This window comes from Helicoverpa armigera, chromosome 24 (assembly GCF_030705265.1).
Source record: "Helicoverpa armigera isolate CAAS_96S chromosome 24, ASM3070526v1, whole genome shotgun sequence".
NCBI lineage: Eukaryota > Metazoa > Arthropoda > Insecta > Lepidoptera > Noctuidae > Helicoverpa > Helicoverpa armigera.
This window is the reverse complement of record NC_087143.1, coordinates 453,178-479,398: the sequence shown is the minus strand read 5'-3', so window position 1 is coordinate 479,398 and position 26,221 is coordinate 453,178. Positions and strand designations below refer to the sequence as shown.

Here is a 26,221-nt window from a genome sequence, read left to right as displayed (position 1 = left end):
AAAGCACGTTTCTAATATGACGCACTTCTCTGTAAATAAAAGTATGCTAAAGCTTTTCAATATTTCATTGCTCGTGTGTTTCTCGTGTTTCAAAATGGCTGTACAGAACGAATAAGTATATTCATTCATATTTACTCAATTTCCTGCCTTATATTTTTTTCATTTTCAATTTCCTACTACTAGCAAAACTTACCGTCAATATAATTTTGCCAATCGATGTTGAATCTTATTTCTCAGGATGCAGAAGCGAAACTGGCTCAAAGCCAGTTGGAGCTAGCTTTGGCTGCGCAAGATGGACAGCGGCAAGTTATACAAGCATTGAACGATCAACTGGCGAGGCAGCTAGATGAGCTGGTTTGTACTAATTTATTTATATTATTAACATGCTATATTAGCTTCACTTGTAACCATGTATGTAAGAAAATCTCGGAAACTTAATTTGCATCACTTCCCGATCGTCGATTAGTATGAAATTTTGCACGCGTTCTGAGTTCTGATGACAATACGTGACTAGCTAAGAAACGTCATTACAAATCCAATATGGCGGCCTCCCCAAGATGGTGGACTGGCTGTTTAAAATCCACCAATGGTATGGGTATCAACTGAAAGGGTTCGCTGTCAGGAATATAATAAAGAGGTGAAATATCTTACAACAACTAGAGGTAAAATACTCTTTACATGTACAATCAAAGTGTATACTAATTGCTTCACAACTTTCTTCCACAGAGCACGATCCACCGCGAGATCAACTCAGCCCTACAGACATGAGACGCGGCCCCCGCCTGCTCCACTGGCGGCGCCGCTAACAACAACAATACTACAGGTATGACAAACACTACGAATACGACAAGTGATAGGAATATGACAGAAACTACAAATGCTATCAAATTAAGAGTCACTATCTCTCTCTAAATAACTTTGCTGCGACCCGCCCCGGCTTCGCTTGCACCTTCTTCAATCTCTCTATCTATTAAAAAAACATGCATCAAAATTCGTTGCGTAGTTATAAAGATTGAAGCATACATATGGATATAGGGACAGAGAAAGTGACTTTGGTTTTATACTATGTAGTGATTTTAACCGTTGCAGTCACTAGTAACCAACTTCACAGCGGAAAATTTATCTGACCAGAAATGTAATTTCGATTTTAATTAATATTGAGTTGTTTCTGACACTAGCGGGTTCCCGGTCGCGGCGGCTGCCGCTGCTGCTGCGGGCGGCGCCGGACGCGTACGTGACGGTGAAGGCCAAGAAATGAAGAGTGCTCTCGGTATTTCGCAAGGTGCACGAGTTTTTTTAATTTCTTCAACGTTGCTAGTGTCGGTTGTTATTTTTCTGTAGTTTCTGTAGTATTTGTAGTATGATGTCAATGTGTGGTAGTGATGGTCGTATTTGATGTTGAGTTGTTGATATTTTTGTGTCGATTGATGATTTGCTTAGTTTTTGACAGTGCAGAAATGATTTAGAGTAGGAATTCCAAGTATTAAAATTAAGTTCTAATTAGGATCATTTCCAGTCTATAATGTTTGATCAATCGGTTACATAAAGTTATTTATTCTACCACATATTGATATCATCACAGATTTTTGTAATGTTACTAAAATCAGCTTATTTGGTTGGGTTTCAGATATTGTAAAATTTCAGTTGGTTAATTATTTTCATAATTTGTAAATCTTGTTCGAAGAAGACGTGTAACAAAATTAACTGGAAGTCTTTATAAATTTCTGATAAAATATTTTTAACCATGAAGTAGTTGCTATAAAATTGACTAATAACATTAATTCCTCAAACACTTTTTACCAACTACTTCTTTCTTATCGTGAATTTAAATTGTTCTACTTGAAATGCAATCAAATTGCAATTTTAATACTTATGGTGCGAACAACCGACACTTTTCCTTCGACGTTAGTTCATCGATAACTTATTTATTGTTAGGGCACATCACTAGCATTGGTTTCAACTGAAAGTATTATAAACAATACAGTATTAATTTACAAAAAAATCTTGTCATTACGGTGTTATCACAGTTTGATTAGGAAAACAAGTGGACAAGTTATTAATATGTGTATCAAACCCATTAAATAAAAGGTTATTGAATCATTGTATAAAATTCAAGAGAAAGAACAGTTAATTTCAGCAGTTAAAACATCAGTAGAATTTGGTTTCATACACCACCATATGTTAAGTGTTTTCTCGACACGCGGCCTTTAAATAAACTGTTCTTTTTCTAAGTCATGTAACACCCGATCTCACTAACTGTGGTATTAACTCATTTCGTTAAATATTTCATTGTATTCATACGGCAATGGTGCCTCATTCCCATATTATAAATTTCATTGATATCGATAGTGTCTTTTAAGAGTATTGTATCGAAACGATTACATCGATATTAGAGCTGTATGCACTGTAATCCGAATTGAAGTTTTTGGCAAAATAAATCGGTATTTTCGGTGTAATTCACATTGTCATGTAACACAAATCAAGAAAGTATCAAGAATACATAATTTTGTTCTAACAAGTAAATTCTTAACGAACTCTGTTCGCTAAAGTTTAGGTAACTAAATAAAGTGGTTTGTTTCAAACGAGCGTTTCAAGTTAAGGCTAACGATGTATGAAATTATATGACGTCATACATATTACTCATTAATGAAGTTGTTTCACGGTTTTGAAGATGAACGAGCGCTTTTAAAGTTAATATATCCGTGACGTCACAAGTGTACTTTGTAAAGTTCCTTGGATTTCATTCAATTATAATTCACAACGTTGAAATATCGCGTTTATGGAATTTTTCATATTTCTTATGTTGGATATGCATTTTACAATCATTTTATATAAAAAAGTTGTACAGCTTTGTAATTCAATTTAATTTTCGATACTATTTTCCCACAATACCACTGCCGAGTATTCATATTAAATATCGAACTTCAAACTGAAAATGTTGACGGTGCTTCAGTATTCAATGTTTTGACTATTGGGTATTACCGTAGTGAATATTCCGCATTTATATGTGATTTATTCCATTAATCAATATCTGCCTATCTATAATTATAAATGAAATAAAAAATACCGGTACTCATTGTTAGAAAACGTGAGAAAGTCTCGTTTCAAAGGAAATGTTAGTATGACACTCCATTTGTTACATACTGTATGTTTAAAATCACAATCATCTCTTAGATATAAATATTTGACAAGTATCAACCACGTTTATGTCCATCATAAATGATTATTGATAGTTTTGAGTCAATTCGAGTCAGTGATGTCGACCCACCCTTATCTAAATGTAAATACGTTCGAAAATCGTGTGACCCCACGATTCAATGCCAAAAATAACTAATTTTATTATTAAAATTAATGTATATTTTAAAAGTAGATTTTTAATATTATATTATTGTGTAAGAAAAACTGGTTGCACGGTGAAATACCGAATTAAAAGTATATAATGAGAATATGTAACTCTTGGTTTCGATATTCGCCTGATATATTATGATATAGTCGACAGGCAGTGCCATGTCCTAGTGTATGTGTGTATATTGAAATACTCCCTAATTAATATAATATCGAAATATATAAAACAGTCGGCTAACATATTGCCTCTCAGTCCCTTTCGATCCCCTTACACTTCAAGCGTATTGAGCTACGTGATTGGGCATCGTTAAAGGGATTTTAAAAACAATGAATAATAAAGCTTCGATTTAAAAGTTTTTTGAATGCGTTAAATTTAAATAAATATTGCTTAGTATGTAAGAGTATGTATTTTACAGATATGTAATGTTTACTTACCCAACGACACTCTTGTTTCGATCTGTGAGCCATTTCATTTCGTGTAATGTGCATTTCTTTCGTCTCGAATACATTTTCCAATATTGTTATAATATGTTAAGGTTGGTATTTTGAAAATGTTCTGACTGGAGATTGTGTACTAAAAGCTACAAATATATTAATTTTTGACCAGACAAATACAAAGTAAACAGTTTTGGTACTTTAAAATGTTGGCAAAGTTATAAATATTCTTCTGCAAGTTTCATGGTTTTTAGTCAGAACATAAGTTCAATATAAATATTCCTACGATACATTAGACTTACGAAACATTTCCGTTTAACTTTCCTACTGTGTAGGTGTATTCTATCACTAAAATAATATTAAACGATAATTATTATTATTATATTGTAACGTAAAATTCCAATCTCGATGATTTTTAATTAATATATTAAATATATTCATCCTTAGGCGATAAGGTGTTTCGTGGATCGCGCAAAATTATTTTGTAATTTGTTATTCGATAAGTATTACTGGAAAATACCGATATTCGCGGTCATTTAGAGTTTGAATAAATATAAAAGTATTAAAAAATCTTGTTGAAGGCGTCCAAAGTCAGAGCTTGGTAATGAAATGTCGCATACAAAATAATTTTGCGGGATTCATACTATGTATGAAGAAATAATAGATAAAAAATTGTCACCAGTATCCGTCTAACTCCCAAACGTTGACGTAGAACTTAATTTCGACTTTATTTATATTTGCTTAAGTTTGACATTTATTTGAAAACCCTGTAATTCATAGATCCCTTAGCAAATTAGTGATTACACTTTGGCAGATAATATTTTCTGTGATTTTGTCAAGTTAAATCGTTATTTTAGAATATCTTTGTTAATATTGTATCATAATATTTTATCTTAAAATCTTTATTTTCTTATAAAAATTTTTATTTTAATACGTATCCTTGTGTTCATAGTTTTTATTTATAGTAAAGAAGTAATAATTTTATGTTATTACAACAATTACAGAAGAACATTATCTGTCAAAAACCTTGAAAAAAAAATTGAAAACAAAATTATATCATTAAAAAGGCTGAGGACACAATTTTTAAGATATACAATGTCTTCTAAACAGGGTAAATTTCATTTACTGTTGCGTGGATTTTTAAATAGTGATCGTTGTTATTCGATTTTTACTCTCGACATACACTTTCCGTAGATCTTTACAATTTGTTCCCCTATCGGTAGGTATATCGAACAATATATTATACTCTCTACTCCATTCTTACCTTACGTTCTCTTGTACACTACATGAACAATTTATTATTTCATAGTTAAATAAATACATAGCTATAGTAGGAAATAATGTTTATAGACACAGTATTTATTTGTACATGTAAAAAAAAAATCTGTTTATCAAATAGATAAAAATTTAGTAGTACCGAATGATCTGTTGGATTATAAGAAATGTAATATAAAATTAGATAATGTTTAAGTGTTATTCCCTTTTAATTTGTAAACCGAAGATGTTAAGTGTGACTACATATAAATAACATTTATAGTATAGATAGTTATATGTACTATATCATAGTCGTTACAATAGATGAGATTATCATTTTTAAATGTATCTGGGCTGGGAGATGACATTTTTTTTGTTTTTCTAGTGGTCTTTAATTTCGGCCCGAAGTGTACCCACCGAGTACCACGTGGTGTGCCAATTGTTTTTGCCAGGAAGTGTAATAGTCTTTAATGCCTAATGATCGACATATACAAACATGTTTCTACTTTTAAAACCGCCATCTTGTTTGTCGTTCAAAAAGGTGAATTAAAAGAGTTTTGTCTCGAGTCGCAAGTATCGGCCACTTGATATTGTTGTATTGTAATCGCATTAATTATAGTTTTAATTGTAATTTATTCAATATAAATTGTTATAGTCTGCGTTGCATTTGTTGGAATAATCCATTTTTTGACTAAAAATCACGAAAAGTCCTGCAGAAATAATAATCTTTGTAGTCGTGCGTTATCATTCGTAATAATTGCATTTTTTATATTCTCAGAGTCGTCTGGAATGTATTTATCTGTTTAATTTATTTACCAAATATAATAAATTCATTATTGGTACTACATTATATTGTCTTCGATCGTCACCAGAGAGCGCTGCTAGTTTACCCCATTAATATGGGTTGATCTCATAAACGTTTTTAAAACCCAAACAAAGTAGCTAGCACGTAGAATATAGGTACACGGGTGTTGCAATAATCTCTAAATGAAGTACGCGAATATCAACTTTAATGCCATTATTATGAAACACAAATTAAAACGTCAAAATTCTTTCATCTTTTTTGGTAATGTATATTGAACTTTATATAACAGAGTTAAGGTTTAAAATGTTTTATCGGCTGGTGTTTTTGTTATCAAATGCAGCGCAGACTTGGTATGTGTACTACGTTATATCTTCCATTAGAAGCGTAGTCGCTGTGAGCTGAGTATGCATATTAAACAATAAATAAATACAATATGGATTTCAATTTGGTTAGTTTTATTTTTGTGGTCCTTGAGCTAAAAATTTCATAAATCAAGAGTGCTTGAAGAGAGATTTTAAACTTAGACGGACTTATTCCCTGCAATTATTTAATTTAAATTGCAATTAATATACTACCTAGATATCAGTGTGGCTATCACTGGTACCTAGGTAGGTACCGGTACCTACTAGGTATCACTGCTCGATTCATACTTACGGGGAATTGGCAGTTGTCAATTGTTTTCTGTCGCGCGTATGGCGATGGCACTCGGTCCGCTCGGAAAATTCGCTAATGTAAAAAGGATGTTAGGCAAACAACAAAACATTTTTGAAGCCTTTTGCAGATAGTCACGCCATCTATCTGACAGCATCAAATACTTCGATGACTAGCCGTTCTCTACACAAGAACTTGAATTTCCTAATAGGTAAGGATGACAGATGAAAATGGCTATATCTATAGGTGCACGTGGGCAAGTAGATCTAATTAATTCATTTCAATTAAGTTTCTAAATTATTTACTCGTTGTTTATTAGATATCAGTAGTAGTAGTCTACAACTTGAATCATTTATGCGAGGAAAACTAGTCGTACCCGCGAATAAAAAACCGCATTTAGGTAAAAAAAACTGCGCTACATTTTCCTGGACTGCATATATTTTTTGATTGAACACGGAATCCGAAAACAATGTTACGCCGGTAGTATTTTCTCTCTATCATTTTCACCACTTAAAAATTAAAAAATTAAAATACATAACCCGTAAACATAAAGATTTTTTATTTATTTTATAAAAAATACATTTCTCCAAATAATAGATATCTAATGATAATGTTTTATTTATGAACATTAATAATGTTATTTCACATCGACATAGGTACCAAATTCCCTACAAAAATATCGCGAAAAACCCTTTTCAGCAAAGCCATTAAAAATCGAATGTTAAATCGGAGTGTGAAAAATTGAGCTGAATAAAACGCCGCGGCGTTTTATTCAGCTCAATTTTTAAAATGCAAGCCGGCGCGCCGGCTTGCATTTTTTATCATCGTTTTATTCCATCTGTTTCGCGTCGCCGAACAAATCCTAATCCCGCTATGCAAACAACGAAAACGTGACAAAAAAATTCGGAAAAACAGCTGAACGTACAGAATTTTTCGAAACATGGCGTGGGACCACAGATAACGCATGATATTCGCCATCGATTTCCCAGGGCGCATGTCACAATTCCCGCCATTTCGCCAGTCCCGTGCCGAGCCTCACGCGACACGCACGCGGTTCGCGCTCCACACACACAAAATAATATAATGAATAAAATCTTGTGAATCTAACAGAAATTTGACAGTGATTCCTGTAAATTTTGCGTGTGATCACCGACTTGGTTGATCTCAGACGGTGTTTGACGGAAGAAGGATCGCCGCCACATTGTTTTCGGTGAGTTTTTCACTTATTACAAATCGATATATTCGGGAATATAAATTGTCCACAATGATTTTTCAGGCTTTAGTCCCATATTTAGCTGTCTGCTAATCCCTATTTCAATATAACGTAAGCCTTAACTTTGAAATAATAATTTGATTCATGTTGTTAACACAATGTCGCCGTTCCTATTTTGAAATATTGCCTACGTATTTTTTCTGGTCGTATATACTTAGTAATATGCTTTTATTGTGTATTTTATTTCTGTATTATAAGGTTTACCCTCTATAAGATTCGAACAAAAATAACACAAATTATATCCAATCTACTACAAAATTCATTGCAGTAAAACACAGCTCTAAAACAAAAGACGGCGTATCTTTCCCATACTTTACAGTCCTTACCTATTGTCGACAATGTGTAGACTTTATTTTTGCTCATACATTCGGGTCGGAGTAGAAAAATTAGGCGAACACGTTCATACATAATGGATTATTCACTCCGGTGAGATGTTATAACTCATTTTGTTTCTTCAGCGAGAATGTAAAGTATCTACGTGCTCACGTTACTCTCATGAAGAATTTTAAATGAATTTCGGAAAAGCAGCTTGGTAAATAGAGTAGGTTTTTGTAACTATGGGTAGGTTTGGTGCATACTGTTACTCTATTTACTGCTGATTTCAATGACCAATCTGTCCAAAGTTTTCCGATTGGAGAATGGATTTGATGTTATCTTCATACCTACTAAATTTTATCTAATTTCGGTTATTGAAATCCACAGTTAAAGAAGTTTCAGAGGAAAGATAGACAGCAGCTAGTTAATCTTGCTTACCTACATACGTAAGGAAAATCCTAATGACTGATCACTTCAAACCAGCTCGTAAAATTCAGCCACTTAAGTCTCCTGCCTATCTATGACAGTGGATATATTTATGACCGCGCCAAACCTAGACGAATCGGCTTGAATGCAAATTGTATTATTATTGATTAATGATGCATTAGAAGTATTATCTGAGGATTTATAGCCAGGTGTAATTGAACTGAACTCAATTTTCTTCGAATTGTGAATTTGGATAAGGCTGTTGCTGAAAATGTACTTCTACATTTATGCGTTAAAATTCCGCTAATGTATCCCCAGAAAATAATAGATAGACAGATATATTTTTCTTTATTGTACTACAAAAAAGTTAATAACAGGAAATCCCAGCACACAAAGAAAGTAATTAAAATAATTTACACTTTATTGTAATTAAAGCGAAGTTTGTTATTTGACATTTCGGAACTGTCAAGTCACGTTTGCCAAATTCAGTCGTCAAACCATGGTTCATTCTAATTTTCACAAAAAAGCAGGCTGTTGTTTATTTTCCGTCTTTTTCCTCAAATGGCCGGCCGATGCGGAAACCGCGGTGCGGTTTGTGGCAACGGGTTAATCTAACAATGATTGAATGTACTACAGATACGAACTTACTATAGCTAGACATCTCATTGTCGCTGCGTAGGTAGTTAGGTACCTGCAATAGGTGTGTTATTTTTGTACATAAAGTCATGAAGTCTATTTAAGTAAAAAACACTGTTTTGTTTATACCGAAGGAATAAGGAAAAGTCATGATAGTATTTATGAGCAACCCTGTGTGGATCGATGTAAAACGGTTTGTAATAATTAAGTTGTAGTGAGATTCAGGCACTTAAATCAGGAACTATATAAATGACTTTGACTTTGATCTGACTAGTACCTACTTACCTTGCCTAATTAGGTTCTGACTGCAGTGGCTTTTCATCCAAAGGGTGATAAAGGGTAGTACATGTCTTTCTATGGTAGGCCTTTGCGGTTGGTAGAGTACAATTCGAATCTCGGAATCAAACCAAATATCTTATTATCAGAGGTCTTATGCTCGCCTTAAATTAATGGATCACACAAAAATAACCATAAATATCCGTAGAAGGAAGTTTTTATCAAGTAGACTATTTGTCAGGCTTGCAATGGCCGACGCAGAGATAAAGCCATAGTTGGCTGCACTCGCCGTTTATTGCTTTTGCTGAAGGCAGGACGAGCTAGCTAGCCACGCTCTTACTAAGATTTGTTTCTACGGCATTACGAAATGGAATTCACGAACAAAGTTTTCTTGTAAAGAAAAGTTCGATTTAATGGAATGCTGAAAAGAAAGGCAGTTCAGTTATAGATTTTTAAATTATAAAATCAAGATAAATGCATGTTTAAAAGGCACGTATAGGTATTTGTGTATTTTCGTCTTTTAAATAAATTTTCAAAATAATACAAAATTCTAATGCTGCAAGCACAAACTCAATCAATGACATTCTAAGTAATCAGCTTTACAAACCTATCAATGGGATGCAAATATTTACCTACTCCATTTTCCGCGTGAACCTAACGCATTACAACTACAATGTATTTACAGACTTTCTGGAGCTTTAAACAATTAAACATTTCCAGTACAAAACGCTACCTTCAGTGCTTTCAACAAAATCCTGCAAACTCGCGCATTGTGAAGAGCTCGTAAAATAATACTTTGTGAACTACCTAATGAAGATTAAAAGGAACTGTAGGAAATGGTGCCGGTCACTCTAATTAATTAGAATTTAAGTGACGAGAGAGAGACAGGAATAAAGCCCTTGTTTTCCCTCCCTCGAATAAGTCATTTTACCTCCCGAGCGGTAATGAATGTCTTTGTAGGATTATCTGAAGAATTATGATTCTGTGTAAACAGGGTTCTATCTATTAGGAGATTTCCCATGGTTAGCAGATGTTTGGTTTAGAGAATTCGCTTTTTGTCAACTCTCAGGGAATAAAGGGATAGGTTAATTGGACAAATACTCAAAGGGACAAGGAAATGGGATGCCTTCCGTTGCCAAGGGGTTTTGTAGATTAAGAAGGGTTGCAGTAAGTGGTTTACCTATTAGTAACAAGGATATATATAAATATGTACGGTTTATACGCATTATATAAACTGTACATATACTTATATCTTCGGTATTAAGACGTAGCTATAAGACATTAAAGGGGTCGCTATTGTCGGAAATCAGATGAAGCATTCATGATTTATATCTTGTTAAAGTCATCCGAGCGTGACAAAGAATTTCGGTTTACAAACTCTGAGGTACGTAATTAAAAAAGTTAGCAAATTCTGTGAAATGAACAAAAGAGCCTTGTCTACCTACAGAGACACAATTCAACGTACACAGCTGTAGATATTCCAATACAAAACCCCAGAAACTTGCCGATATATTTTACAATGAAAGCTCGAAAACTCATTTCGACAAATTCGTTCGTTCGCGTGGATCGGACCCTCGGCTAAGCCTTTGAAACTTTTCATTACTTCCGCGCGATATTACGCGGATAACTTGGAATCTATATCGGTTTCCTCGACCCTGGCTTCAGGAAGCCGAGATAAATAAAATGCTAATGCGTTTATGGTTGGAAATGGCAGTCGTCCAACACTTGGGAACACGCTATAACTGAGACAGCAGAGTTGGAATTACTGCATCGTTCGTTTGTGGTTGTTTCCATAATTGTTTTTATTACTGACTAGTTTTTGCCAAGGGTTTCACCCTCGTTCAGTTAAATAATATATGGTTAAAAGTAGCCTAGAGCCTTCCTCTATGAGTGGGTCATATATTAAACACCAAGGTTTTTTTCCTGATATTAGAGTGTTCAAGAAAACTCACTCTCACAGCTTGATAACTTTTCCCATATCACGGCTATCTTCTACAATAGTTTGCGCAGTGTCTTTACATTTTCATTTCTCTTTCGAGATTACTCTATATATTTATCATTGGACATCAACGTAATCATTCAATCATTACGCCTAGGCAGATCGTATGAGACTCATTACTCTACTGTTTCAATAAAGAGGCCGCATGCATACAGAACGGAACTGGCCATAAGTTCTCACTCCTCTGTAGCTTAGAACTTCGCAGAGAGCACTCCTCAAAACTTCGTGATGAGTACAAGTTTCTGATCACTTCTCTGCTGTGACAGATTGACGCCATGTTTGTGCACTTGTGCTTTATTCTCGTGCACAGTTTGCTAGTTTGTGTTGAGATTAAATTACCAAGTTGCTGACCAACGTAACTTTCTTGCAGCATCAACCATAGCTCATGTGACGAAGAAAAAATCCTTATAAATGCGAAACTGTTTCTTTGTTATGTTCTCACTTCAAAACGGCTGGAATGATTAGGAAAATTATAGAACGAAAACGTAGACAGGCTTTATTTATCGGGATGCCGCGTAGTTGCCTCTGGATGTGCACGAATTCGCAGGCAGAATCGAGTTCTGAAATAAAGTCAGAGCATATTTACTTACAAAATTGCTCGCAAAACCTTTCCATAAATGCATCAGCTATTTGCGCATCGCATTACTGAAAGATGTACTACATCAATGTCATGTGTTCATAAATTGTGCAACGCTCTGACTTCATCGCTATTCGCTTTTCACGAGGGAGTTAATGCTCATCAATCTATTGAAATTCAGCTGCAATCGAAAGCTCGATGGATATTATATCGGTGAACAAACATTAGTTTGCGTCATTAACGATATTTGTATTTGATAGTGATAGTTTTAATGTTTATATATTACCTATCACTAGCTGTTCCCCTAGTTCCTACTACTACTTCTCCGACTGGTAAAAAAGTAAACTGTGTCCTTTCTTATGCACTACATTAACGATTTTTATCGGTTCGGTAACTTTTTACTGAAGCGCGTCATACCTATATCTTATTTCCATTCGCAAGGATTGCTTCATATTTGAAGCCCTATAATATCCATAACTATGTATGTTCGTAATGATATTTTTCAATCAGGAATGCAATTCGTCAGATTGGAAATAGCAAGATTAATCTCCAAAGAGCTTGTCGGCACATAATCAACATTCCGGAATAGATCGAAGCAAAAAAATCGATACCGAGTGCCAAATATGTTGAGTATGCTACTTTATTCATTAAAAAGCAAAATGAAAAAGTTATCTATGATCAAGATGTATTTGATCCTTTCACCACTAAAACTACTAGTAGATAAAGTTTTTCACAAGAGAATCAGAAAAAAACGGAAAGCTGACCAGAAGATAACGGCTCGTATAATTTTATTGACAAACTCTGGTAGTTTGGAAGCCAGTCAACTCGACGCCCAAAGAAATAGGAATAAGAATGGAGTGGTCAACGGTCGGTCAATCTGGGAAAAAATGGTATGGGAGTCACACTCCGTGATTGGACAAAGGTTTTACTTGATGTTGCTCGTTCCTGATTACTATATCTGCATAAATCACGAAGTTGATGTTTGCTGGCGTCAAAGACTAGCTACATAGTCTATGGTTGGCGTAGTTTGTACCAATAATCTACTGGTTGGTTGTTTTTTTTATTGTGCATCACAGTGCGGATACTAAGTAGTCAAACTAAGGAACTCGAAATCGGGAACTTTTCGAACGCTTCCACCCCTGCTCTTATTTAACGCAACATTGTTGTCTTCTTACATTCTCTTCTACCTGCCTTCTTCCCACAAGTGACACACACATTTCAGGAAACATACATCATTTACTATACTACTCATATCAAACTAGCTCCAATCCAAATCGTCCTTGACTGAGCGTTTCTTATGACACTCCTTGGCTCCAATATTGAAGACTCATGCTGCGGCAAAAACTATCGTCTCCAAATAAATAGAACTAGCTGCTGATTGATTGTATGACTCAGCATTGTGTACATACTAGCTTCTGCCCTCGGTTTCACGCGTGTCCTGAAGGAATACTTTTATTTCTAGTTTTACTTTGGTGTGCCCGACAGGGTCCATCATGATGATCTCATAATTTATAATTTACCACCTAAGAAAAACATTGTGGAATGCAATAAATGATTGCTATTGAATTATTGTCTACACATCGATAAAAATAGTCTAAGTAGGCATATGATATTCTGATATTATATAGGTATGCTATATTACTATCATAGCATATACCTGTGATTGGTAGGAACACTCGAAGGAGACGAGATGTGGAGACGAGATGGGGAGGCATTTGTTCACCAGTGGCACAGTTTAGGCTAGAAAAAGAAAATACTAACAAGTTTCATCAAAATCCATACAGTAGTTTAGTATGATAGAGGAACAAACATCCATACATACAACCTTGAGCATTCATAATAGTAGTAAAGTTAACCATAGTACTCTATTCCACGAACGAATTCTATTTGCTTTCAGTATTTTATATTTGCAAATTAAATTCCTTTGCGTTCGAAAAGAAATAATAAATTGAATAGTCGATGTCTTGGTCTATTTGATATCGCTGATTGCTACGTTCAGAATGAATGAAAAATATTGTGTGCGATCCAGTGCTATTAATGAGCTTTATAATGCAGTATGATTGGACTGTCATTTCTCTCGGAAATTATGACATGAAGGTATATGTTTTCTATTTGATAAGCAATCATTATGTCCTTGCTTTTAAAACTAAAGCCTATATTTTGCATAATGATGAAATTATTTATTGACTGTTTCCTGATGATTTCACTCGCGTCCTGTGGAAACTTCTGCCTGCGCCCAGATAATAAGTAGCCTGTCTTTTCTCAGGCTTTCTGGACAATCTGTGGGCTAGTTCAGTAGTTTTGGCGTAAATGCACGATAGACCGACATACACATAAAGAGGTAGTTTCGCATTTGGGTTGCAAAGGTAACTACGAGCCAATTCAAATCTTCCTTTATTTTTAAAAAACATAATTGTTCATTTCAAATTAGTCAGTAAGCAATTTTCAGTTCAACCGAGCGAAACAATAATCACTTAACAGACCCTCTGAACAATATTTTCTTTGTGACTAACTGAAAAGTGCCTTTTTTCTCCAATTTGAATGTAATTTATTCAGTATCAAGTTTCAGTCTCTAGGGCCTTGTGAAAGCCGAGAAGGGCTTTCAGTAATTATCTAGCTTCTTGCGATTACCTACTAATTGTCTCAGTTTAACAACTCAAGAGTTCTGTTTTAAAATGCAGGTGAAAGTTGTGCTTTATTTGGTGTCAAAATAAGGGAGTTACAGTATGAAGTAACGAGTTGTTCGAGTAGCTGGGTTGAGGAAGTTAGATAGGCAGTCCTTACCTACATGTAAAAAATACAGGTTCTTATAGTTGGGAAAAGGCTAGGCTGATGACTGTTTTTTGTTTATTTCTTAAAGAAACTTTTACACATAGCCTATGCCAGTCTCATAATTATATAGACTGATAACATTTATACGAGTATAGTAGGACCTATTTGCATTACAATTTTTATTCTTTATAATAAGAACCTTTCTATAACAAGGGACTAGAATTTATAATTTTTAATACAACAGACAAAATACTTAATTCTCGTATCATAAAATTGTGTATTCTGTAAAATTACTTATTAAAATATCTCCGTTACAGTAGGCAGTTGCTTCGGGGACAAATGTTTCACCCTTCTGGCTTCCCGCGGGAAATGTCGGGGAATTTACATGTAAATACAGAGTTATTAAAATAAAGGTTTTTCAGCCCGAGGCGAGTTTATTTCGGGGTCGTGCGCTCACTGAAATAGGCTGTCTCGTCTTAATTTTATTTTGGTGGCTGCTTTTTTATTTTTTGTTGTTTTAAGTGGCGCTGGGGGTATGTTTTTTTGAAGAGAAATAATTGTTGTAGACGCTGTAATGGCTGAAAAATAATATGAACTGGGAATAACTTTTGGTGCATTTGTAGATCATTCTTGTTTTCCCTAGGAGGCAATAATTTCAGCTACAGGTATTTTATGTCTTTTTAAGACTTTCAAAGCTCAGAGGAACTCGTTATGACATATGTAGATCCCTCATTCACGGTTGGATAACGCCAAGCGCTGCTTAACCTGTGGTCTGCCCGTACTGTTACTTAGCCTCGGGCTGCTATACATACGTACCTACATACATACATTTAATTATTCTAACACAATGCATGGAAACACCAAAGTAAACATGAACACAAATTGGCTAAAGCATTGTTCGATAAACAGTACATGCCTATAGATATCTATGTACCAACCTAAGTAACATGCATACATACACATTAGTAGGTAAGTAGGTTTATGTGGGTACTTAAGTATGAACATACATGCCATATAGGTACAATGAGCTATATTTATATTATACCTACTACTAGACAGGTAATGACCACAGGCCCCCAAAAACATTTTTTTTGCATTGAGCCTGCAACAATTTATACCTACATAGCATTGGTTGCCCATAGGTAACCGTTTGGACTGAAATTTTATGATTGAGACGTTTCTGTAAGTACGGAAAATTAATATAAATTATTTTTATTATTAAAGCAACAAACATGAATTATTACCACTCCTTGACAAACAATTAGACAAATATGATTAACTATAAAACGTGATAAAATAATCGTAATAATTAGTAAGACATTCATTACATCACAAGCAGTGATATTTAGGCAATCAGGCTTTGCGTTAGTTTACACAATACAGTCAGGAAATTGCTTCGGTAATTACCAAATGAATGCAGCGTTCTAATTAGCCAATTGATTTGATAACCACATCATTTAGTTACAGTACACTATTATATTGTTTATGTAAATCTTGATAAGACTGTATTATTGAGAAACAACGTACATTTTATTATGGAAATACTTTATCATTGTTATATTTTGTGTCGTCAAGAAAGTACATAAAAATTATAGATAGAAAGACACGTGAAAAAGTAATATTAATTGCTTTTTGGTGATCTATTTTATTGTCATCATTAATCAAGTATAATTTTGGGAATTTTCCTTTATAATTAAGGTAAGTCCCATTATTTACTTTCCTACAATTTTCCTTTCGTTCAGTAGCATTTCTGCTTACATTGACAAAGTTCGATATTAACAAAAAACTTTTCCGAGTGGATTGGCAACCGCTATAAAAAGTCGTTGAGTTCTCGTGGCCCAATCGCTCGAGTAACGTTCTCGAGTATCGTCGCAAAAGGTTTCAAGTAACTTCAGGGAAAACAGATTTCTGAAACTGAATTTTCCTTGTGACTGTACCTACATATGAAAATTTTCACGTCTCGGTGCTCGAGATGGGAATTTTTGTTTGCATTTTAAAGATTTGGGTTGAAGACGCATACTTGTTGTGTGAGAATGGATTATTTTCTTCGTTATCTACCTAGCCTTTTCCCAGCTTTGTTGGGGTCGGCTTCCAGTCTAACTGAATGCAGCTGAGTGCAAGGAGCGACTGCCTATCTGACCTCCTCAATCCAGTTACCCGGCCAACTCACCACCCACGGGCACTCCTTGAAACTTTCTGGCTTCTGACTACCCGTAACGACTGCCAAAGATGTTCAATAATAGCCTGATATACTTTCCTGGTTATCTTAATAACGGATTAGAAATTGAAAAGGGTGTTGTTTGTTAAGTCAATGGTTAATACCGCTTCAGTAAGTAACGTATTTTTATTTGCTAAAAGCACAACATTTCACGCATTTATTTCGTCAGTCTCTGAACTCACGATTGAAATATTTGTAGTACTTTTATGTATGTACCTATATCATGTAATATAATAGATACGAAATAAGATTTTCTATTACAATAGAAAAACTTTGACCTGTCAGCGTGTCTAGATTTCCATTAAAAAGAACACTGCAGCCGGGGCTTAGCTTTTTTCTGCATTCTATTTTTATACTGACGCAAATAAAATCTCTTTAGAAAATCTAGCCTTATTAATTTATAATGATCCTTATAACCGCTTCATAGTAATAAAATTCTTCAGCTTTTAGTTTTTTATGTAATAAATACTGTTCTTTTATGCTGGTAAAGTAACGATGGTAAATTAATGATAAATGTTAAGGAAACTCCAGCTTGCTGTAGGTAATATAATAACATCTAATATGAGTTGCTTTCTACCTATTAATAATACTCCTATTTATTGTGCTTTGTAAAGTTTTACTTTTCTATCTCACTATCAGTGAAATTGCAGACTATTGATTACCTAGTCTAAATGCAAATTAGATACCATTACATTTTTACCCCTTTTTACATTATAATTATCTGAAAGATAAACCCAATCGCTTTTCATACTGATAAAACATTTGTCCCCTCATGTTTTAATGTCCCCATGGTGATAACATTCCCACTTTTTTTAGGGTTCCGTACCCAAAGGGTAAAACGGGACCCTATTGTTTTGACCCTATTGTGTCACCAGGCTGCATCTCATGAACCGTGATGTAATTTTGGGGGGTTCCCATACAACAAACGTGATTTTTTTGTCCGTTTTATAAATATTGATATGGAACCCTTCATGCGCGTGTCCGACTTGCACTTGACCGGTGATTCATTCTGATTAAAGCCCATAAGGTATGTTCCTTCTGAAGACCTTTATGTACCATGGCCGCGGTAACTCTTTCGAACAATCCCGCAGCCCCGGCAGGGATGTCCCCACTTTATCCAATATATCGACTTGTCCTTGCTGAACAAAAAACCAATTAGTACAATGTAGAATTACGACGTTTTCTCCTAATTAGCTGTAATGAAGTTTTACCCGCTTCAGGGTGCAATAATCGAATAGAATCGAATCGACTAATTGAAATCGATTGATAACATTAACGATATTGCTCGCTAGACTAATTCTGGTAATTGATACGTAAATATACAAGTTAATTGTTTGTTGCTTTTAATAGTGTTCATCTATCAATATTGATTTACCTTCAGCTTCTATTAGTAGCGCGCCAAATATTTGTAAATATAGTGAAAGTGATTAATTGGGAAAGCCTAGCCTTTTGCGAATTATATTTCATAGTTGGTTTCAATTGTTAACAGGTAGGTTTGAATCTAAGGCTCTTTATATCAAATTACCGTTGAATTCAAATCATTGATATACCAATCACAAACCATTGAATGAGCCTTTCATTCAATGTTATACAAAAGTATTTTTGTAAATGTGCGGCAAAACCTTTACTTCCACTTAAATGATACCCCTCTTTTTCCAAAAAAGATCGAATTATAATTAAAGTCCCTACTACTTCACAAATAGCTACCAATATCATGAACTAAGCAATCAGCTTGAACAATGAGCTTTGTAACGTTTAGGTTTAGTGGTAGGTACCCTAGTAGGTAGAAAAATAAAAAGGAATTTAGTAAATTAGTATATAAGTATATTCTACAAAAAGATCGGCAGAGCCGGGAGTGGGTTTAGAATAATCGAGCACGCGTTAAGTTCTGGCCCGCTATAGAACACTACTACCCTGTATAGTCAGGCAGCTCGGCAGCGGTCAGGCGGGGTAGGTGTGCAGCGCGCTAGTAGATGCCGGACGCGCAGGTAGATGCAGGACACGTAGATAGGCGCGGCACGTAGGTAGGCACAGGCACGTAGGTAGACACAGGCACGTAGGTAGACCCAGGCACGTAGGTAGACAAGCGCGTAGGTAGGTGCACTTAGGGTAGGTGCACTACGGTAGGTGCACTGGAGGTAGTCAGGTACTTGAACCCCGATCTGGGGTATACACTGACTCTAAATATAATTTTAAAAGCACAATAGTTTATTCCAGATTAAATTATATGCAATGCAATCGCGAGTTAAAAATGTACATAGACCAGTAGTAGTAGTAGACTGTATCGGCTCGCGGCGTCGTGCTAGTGACCGTCTCGCGATTGACCGCCGGCTCTGCTCGCGTCGCCTCATAGGAGGGATAGTTCGCCGAACCGGTTTCCGTCACCCGTCAACGGCTCACGGCTCGCGGCGCGCGGCCGAGATATAGCAAGTCTAGTATTTTTAAATATTCAAAATATAACGTACAACGTTACAGCTTCTTACTTCTTATGCCAAGAAGAAGGAACTTGGAAATAAGCCAGCGAGACCTCGCAGCCTAATTACTCCATCATTAAGTCCAGCTTAGGAAAACAAACCAAGTTGTAAAAGTATTTAGTACCCTCTTAAGTGCTCATAAGTCTTTATCTCTCACTCTTGCATTGACTACTTAACCTTAGAAAAGTATGTGAAACCTGCAAGGTTGTTTTAAGTTTTTCACAAAAAAATATGGGAATGGATGTAGCTGAAACTTGGCACACGAAACTTTGAATTATTCCAAAAATATTCGCAGTTTCCACGGGTTAAGGCGCATTCAAACTTATACTATGTATTTATCTACTTATATAGGTTTAACTGTCTCAACAATCTTTAATTGGCACCCAGATTAGTTTAGCTGCATTAAAGGGTACTAAGATGCTGAAACTAGATTTTAAGGGTAAAATGAGACCCTAGTATTAAGATTTCGCTGTCCGTTGGTCCGTCAAAATAAGCAATCGAAAATAAGCAATTTTCACTTATATACCTTGCTTTACCTAAAACAGGGCAGGAGAAAGAAGAAGACCTAAAACAAACCTGACTTGTCCAAATCCGACCCACATTCGGCCGGTTTAACACTTCCTTTGACCCTTAAAAATACAAAGTAAACTTTTCAACAGGAACTCGGTAACAGTTTACAAAGTATTTCCAAAGATTAGCGCTGACCTGTCACGTACGAGACTGCAGTCTATCTGACGATGTAACGTGACCGATAGGACACTCCATTTCACGTTACTTTTGACAAACGGCTTGAGGATTATATGTGAATACTAATAATGTGGGAAATTGATGCTTGTTTGCAAATGTTGGGTAATTTGTCTTGAATTCTGGGAGATAGAGATTGCCTGAGGGAATGAAGGATTTATGACAGAAGAGAGAAATTGTGTTACTGTGGATTTCGGTAAGAGATTTTGTAAAGATGGTGTGGTAAGGGAAATTGACTGTAAAATTCTTGATTGTTCCTTTCATGTTTGGTCTGTCACAAGTACAATACCACTCTTTCAATATGGGCTTTTAACATACTTAACTGAAAGATAAAATTAACCAATTGTTATCATAAAACATTTATATCTACTTAATCTATGTGCGTACCTATATCTATCGCAAGAGCGATTAAACAACCCATTGTAAATACAAGTTAAACGAGTATTTGTGTATCTTTTCCAACATAATAGACAGACATGTGTTGCTGGGGAGTTTGTTGCGGCACTTCTTCCCAGCAAAACACATAGGAAGTGGTGAAAGGGGGCTGTCTTTTGTTTTTGACGTTCGAAAAGTGCTGATTTATCAGCCTAATATGAATAAACGTATATTGTATGTTTTATGGGATATGATAGTGTCCTTAAATTACCACGTAATATCACTTGCAACTACCAAAAAGGTTGCTACAACATTACCTACATATAAACCTCATCTCCCCAGCACCACATAATATCATCGGAAGCAATACGTGTCACCTCAAGCCGGGAAATGGGTCAGCTTGGCGCCGGCGGCCGCTGGTGACCTTTCAGGCTTTGTGCTGGCTTCTCATGATGCCGTAGTTGAGAGCTTTCTATCAGTTACGTCATGCCTGTCTGGTTATTGAGGTTTTGGTTTATTTTTCGTGTTAAGTATGTTAAGGTTTTGGTCGTAGAAAACTGATGTTCTAATCTTCAGAACGGTTTTTGTCTGGAAAACATCAAGGTCAACTAAGGTCCATTAAGACCCAATTTCATCGACGGTATAATAATAGGCCTTAAGTCGAAGATGATTGACAACATACACGTTAGTTTTCTTAAAATAACTGTTTATGTATGTATTTTCATTTACGATTGTCAACGTAAACAGCTTTTTTAGGTAAAACTGTTTTCAGAAAAACGAAGATGGTGTGAAGTTTGGGCCTAAGTTTTTATATAACCTGTGTGGCTTTTCTAAGGTAATTCTATGTAGTCTACCGCAAAATACAATCGTCCATCTAAAACAGCGACTAACTACCAAAAATCGTTGCCAAACCCACTATCCCAAACCATAACATTTCCCAGAAATTCCTTCTTAAAATCTAAGCTGAGTTTGCTCAGTTATTGTAATCATAACATTTGCGTGCACGCAATACGGGGCACGTATTTCTGTCCCGATTTACAAACTGTTTGGTAACTCCACGTGCGCCGGAATGTTTTGTTGACTTACCTTCGTTTGCTGCGAAAATAAAATGTTTTAGGCCAGTTTTGTTTGGTGTCCTATTTTTAGTGTAATAGGTATTTCTTTTGTTTATGTTTTGGTTTAGGTTCAAATAGGTGTATATTGTTATTTTTGAGGGTAACAGTTTTTGGAATATAGGTACTTATCTTATGTTTCAAATATCCATCAAAAGTCGTCTTTTTTATGGAACTCGGCAACGAAAGAAGCATACCATCATTTTTCCGTAAGCATTATTAGGCAAGCCCCGCAGTCCAGAGTTTACTTCACTTAATTTTGTCCTGAATATGTAACATCTAATTATAACTTTTTGTTTGTTACAGCGTCCCACTACAACGAAACAACACTGCAAAAGTCCAAAAAACTAGTGTAAAGTGAACTAAAATAATGTGCAACGCAACAGTACGATTCTCCGTTCCCGAATCGCGCTCGGTCACCTTCGGCTGTTTCCGTGACAGCTGTCAATGAGACACCAAGATGGCGGAGAAGGTCAGCTGATCAGAAAGTTGCCCGCGCCAGCCTCGCAGCAAGAGGCGAATTAAGCGCATCATGGTAAACACTTAATTAACTATAACTATAGCTAATCATCTCCAACAGAGTTCATGACGTCATATCTACATGAGGAAGTTTCTTTAATACCTTGACCCAATTTTCTTCGGAAAAAATGTTCAAGTGGCCGGCCGAAGATGCTGGATGTTGTCAAAGTTATAAGTAGCTAATGGAGGCATCTATTGAGCACGTAAATGTCGGCTAAGTGGAAAAGATTAAGTAATAGCTAGTCTTGTATAGTAAGCGGTAATGTGGGCTTTGGGAGGATCAAACTTCTGGGCCGACAAGCTTTCCAGATAAAATACTTATTTTGATAAATGCTAATGGTGTTATGTGTTACAAAATAGTTAAACAGACGTTTGTTAAAAAAAGTTTAATTTCTAAAATACAAAAAAACAGAAATAATAAAAACAGAAGTCTGTATTTGGCATCAGATTTGGCATCTGTCATCACGTAAAACCTCTTTCAAATTACCTTAGATTTAGACATATACCTTTCTCGCCGTGTGAAACAACGTCTACATCTTTTCGTGGATTACTATCTCACAGGAACGTACTGCACTATGCAATATCGATACAGTTTCACAGTAAAATATTTAATCTTCTTAGAACAAAACTCTTTCAGCTGAAGCAACCAAGCGAGTATTATTTCCCTCGAGGATCCTTCCATTTCTACCGCCAAATAATCTTGTAGCTCGCGTGTTTCCATTCATAATATAACATGAACCAACTGCTTTTCTGAAAGAATGTCTAGCGTATAATGTATTGCAGATAGAAGACTATTATCTATTATTATTTTAGGAAGACGGGCTATGACAAGGAGTTTCATTATATCGTGAAATATATATCTGCAAAAAGGGCCTCCAATCTGTCTATGGAAAAAGTTAAGATGTTTTCTTTTTCTTGTTATATCAAAAGGTTTTGGTTTCATCCCATTTATGGAGAGATTCTTTCACATTTAAAATATTTGACCGGAGTCAGCATCCACATCCAGTTAAGAAATAAAACTAGCGAAATAAATGTACCACGCATTCACTAACATCACAGGATTTCCACACCCTGCTCTTTAGGGAAAGTTTCTTAACATACCCAATATTAACAAGAGTTTTCACCACACTCTGAAGGAGTTTTAGACTTTCCTCCACTTTTCGCTTCCCATTAGAGACAGTAGCATCAAAGTCTCTCTGTGTATGTATGTCTAACCCATGGCATCTTTTCTAACTCCGTGGTCTAACCTTCCTTTCCTCTGCAGCAGGTGTTTGGCGAATGGGCTCAAGTGGAGGTGGTGGAGCTGGTGAACGATGGGTCGGGGCTGGCGTTCGGCATCGTGGGCGGCCGCTCCTCCGGGGTCGTCGTCAAGAGCGTGCTGCCGGGCGGCGTGGCTGACAGAGTACGTAGTCCATCATCATCAGACTTAATAAATTACTTTCAACAGCAGGTTCACTCGCTCCGCTCCCGTGGGTAAAATTGGACTATAAGCATTATAGAGTTCTTGATAAACGTGATATCAAAGTGTGAAAGAATTTTTCAAAACAGGCCAATAGTTTATGAAACTACACAAGTTTCTGAAAGCGCCTTCTAGGAAACATGTATTATTTACCTATGCTTCACGCATGGAATTTTACCTAATGTTGATGCTATCGCAGTATTTTATAACACCTACTATAAGCTATCTTAGTCTAAATGCTAGACTGTAAGGTAAGGTAGCTTATATACTAGATAAGGTAGCTTATGTATATAGGTGTTAAAATGCAATAAAGCTTTAAACTAATATCTACAGTATCGTACGTTTACTAAACAACACTTAACACAAAATTTTCTTGAAAATCTCTATGAAAACTAAACAATAAAGCATAACACCAGCTTTTCATTTTAACAACTAAAACAAAATGTACCACGTTTTGTTCTACATTCTTGCAAGTTATTTCCACACGAGTTTCCACACGAGTTTCTTCGACATTTTCTCTGTTTTTCGTAAAGCAGGGCTTCAACATTTTGCGCTCCGTAGAATTTTCCAAATTAATATGGTAATTGCGTCACCGAACGTTGCTTGCATTTAAAAAGACTGCCTTGCATTTTTGGAAAAAATGAGCTTTGTTTTTGGCAATTTTGAGTGGAAATTTCTATGAATTTTAACTGAAAAATACCAGAAATCTCATCAGTTATCCTACAAGAATTTTTCCCCTTTGCACTGTTTGATTATGCTAGAAAATTAAAGTTATGCAAAATTATTCAAATCGTTTTGGAGACTTTTCCTTTGTGACCTCTAGATTATAATGAAACCACACGTTTTCTTGCTTCTTTCACTAATGTATCTTTTATGAATTGTAAGAGAAACAAGTATAATACGAAACTCAATAAAAAAATTTACCAGGAAACTGCTGTTTGTAAAAACTCGCACCTGAAATGTGCAATCGTCCACGCTTCATGCATTTTTTCATAACCATCTTTTATCATCATCCATCAAACAACGAACACTGTAGAGTTAATTTAGGTATTGCAAAATATCATATTAACTACAAAAATTTCAACCATCCCACAGATCGCATACCACAGACAAAAGTTTCACGCCTTCAGTATTTCAGATTAAAATGGTAATCACGTTTCTGCAGCCAGCATCGCATTGTAATATGCAAGTTGCTGAAAATATTCAATTTGACGGCAAACACTTGATGAAAACCCTGTTTGAGTTTCATATTAGGTTATTTCATTTTCATTCCCGACGGCGGAATTTTTATTCGTCAAAGCAGGAATATTAGGGGTTTAAAAATTCGCTTCTAAAGGATTCTTACGTGTTTTATTATGCTTCGTTTTACTGTTTTCTGGCTTATTGCCAGGCTCTGGTTCAGGGCAACTAAAGCCGTCTATCTTATGGTTTGTTGGCTATACGAAGGCTAGAGTAAGTTTTTCGAAATATGGTTCAGTTTGTGCAAAGTTCGGAATTTGGGATAAACAGAAAGAATGAAAAGAGTTATTTACTGAGCAACTTTTACAGTTCCAAGCAGTTGTTGATGTCAAACATTTGCACACACAGACGAATAATGCATCTAAAAGAAATGTTATTAATTCACAACTCCTAAACTTAACCAATTTAGTTCTATGAACCATCCTTAGTAACACAGAAAGTAAAAATGTTATAAAAGATATCGCTACTAACTTGTATTATGAGAGTTAAACTAGGGTGGAAAAGTGTATATGTGTAATTTTTTTTCTAAAATAACATCATACAAAATAGCAAAAATATAAATAGCTAGCACGCAGCCACGCATACACTGCCAATAAAGACTAGTCCGTAGCTCACTACACAATACCTACGCTACAATAATGGAGTTAGTGAACTTTTCCTATTCCAGTTAGCATGTCAATTGTCCTGACAGTTTTATTGATTCAGTTCCGTGCTGTGACGTCGGCTTGCTGACAGCAGTTTGCATATTTGTTCGATGGTCGCTCAAATTCAGGCTACCCTGACTAATATTATAGATATGAAAGTAACTCAGCGTGTAGTTTTCACGTCAAAACTACTGATTCTACTGAAACTATTAACAAATAGGCTAGAGTTTGTGAAAGCACATAAGCTACTTTTTATCTAGGTGCGGGAAAAGCTAGTGTATTATGTAGCGATTGGAAGTTAAGTATGTACGTTCTGTGTTTATCACAGTCGTTGTTACAATTCCAAGTCGAAGGCAGTCTGGTGGATTTGCAAAAACCTGAGACTAGAGCTAGTTAGGTGATTATCGATTTCATGTTGTTAATTAATAAGAATCTGAGATTACTTATATGAAGCGGATTTCAAAATTCAATTTCTAGACAGCAAATCGACAGATAGACAAGTTATTGAAATACAGTTGAGATACAGTTACCTAACCTGCAGCTAATTTGATAAGAAGAAATTATATCTAAGTTCGTTAGATATAATTATTTCACCAAATACATGATAAAGCAGTTACCAAATAGTCACAAGACAGTCCAACTTCTCCACTCCAAGTTCCCCCATCTCTTGAAT

The 26,221-nt window shown here is 35.5% G+C and overlaps 2 protein-coding genes across 6 annotated transcripts in view; both read left to right on the top strand.

Annotated features, from left to right (window-relative positions):
* LOC135116604 (homer protein homolog 2-like) overlaps positions 1–6,283 on the top strand; it is a 45,986-nt gene extending 39,703 nt beyond the window's left edge. For all 4 annotated transcript variants that reach the window (XM_064041075.1, XM_064041073.1, XM_064041071.1 and 1 more), the window contains 3 exons: positions 238–354; positions 727–823; positions 1,179–6,283. In XM_064041075.1, coding sequence (XP_063897145.1) covers positions 238–354; positions 727–768 — 159 coding nt within the window. In that variant the 3' untranslated portion in view covers positions 769–823; positions 1,179–6,283. The remainder of the gene's footprint in view (positions 1–237; positions 355–726; positions 824–1,178) is intronic.
* A 1,199-nt stretch (positions 6,284–7,482) lies between these two features.
* LOC110380682 (uncharacterized) overlaps positions 7,483–26,221 on the top strand; it is a 163,524-nt gene continuing 144,785 nt past the window's right edge. For both annotated transcript variants that reach the window (XM_064041068.1, XM_064041067.1), the window contains exons 1-3: positions 7,483–7,700; positions 21,994–22,222; positions 23,471–23,608. In XM_064041068.1, coding sequence (XP_063897138.1) covers positions 22,220–22,222; positions 23,471–23,608 — 141 coding nt within the window. In that variant the 5' untranslated portion in view covers positions 7,483–7,700; positions 21,994–22,219. The remainder of the gene's footprint in view (positions 7,701–21,993; positions 22,223–23,470; positions 23,609–26,221) is intronic.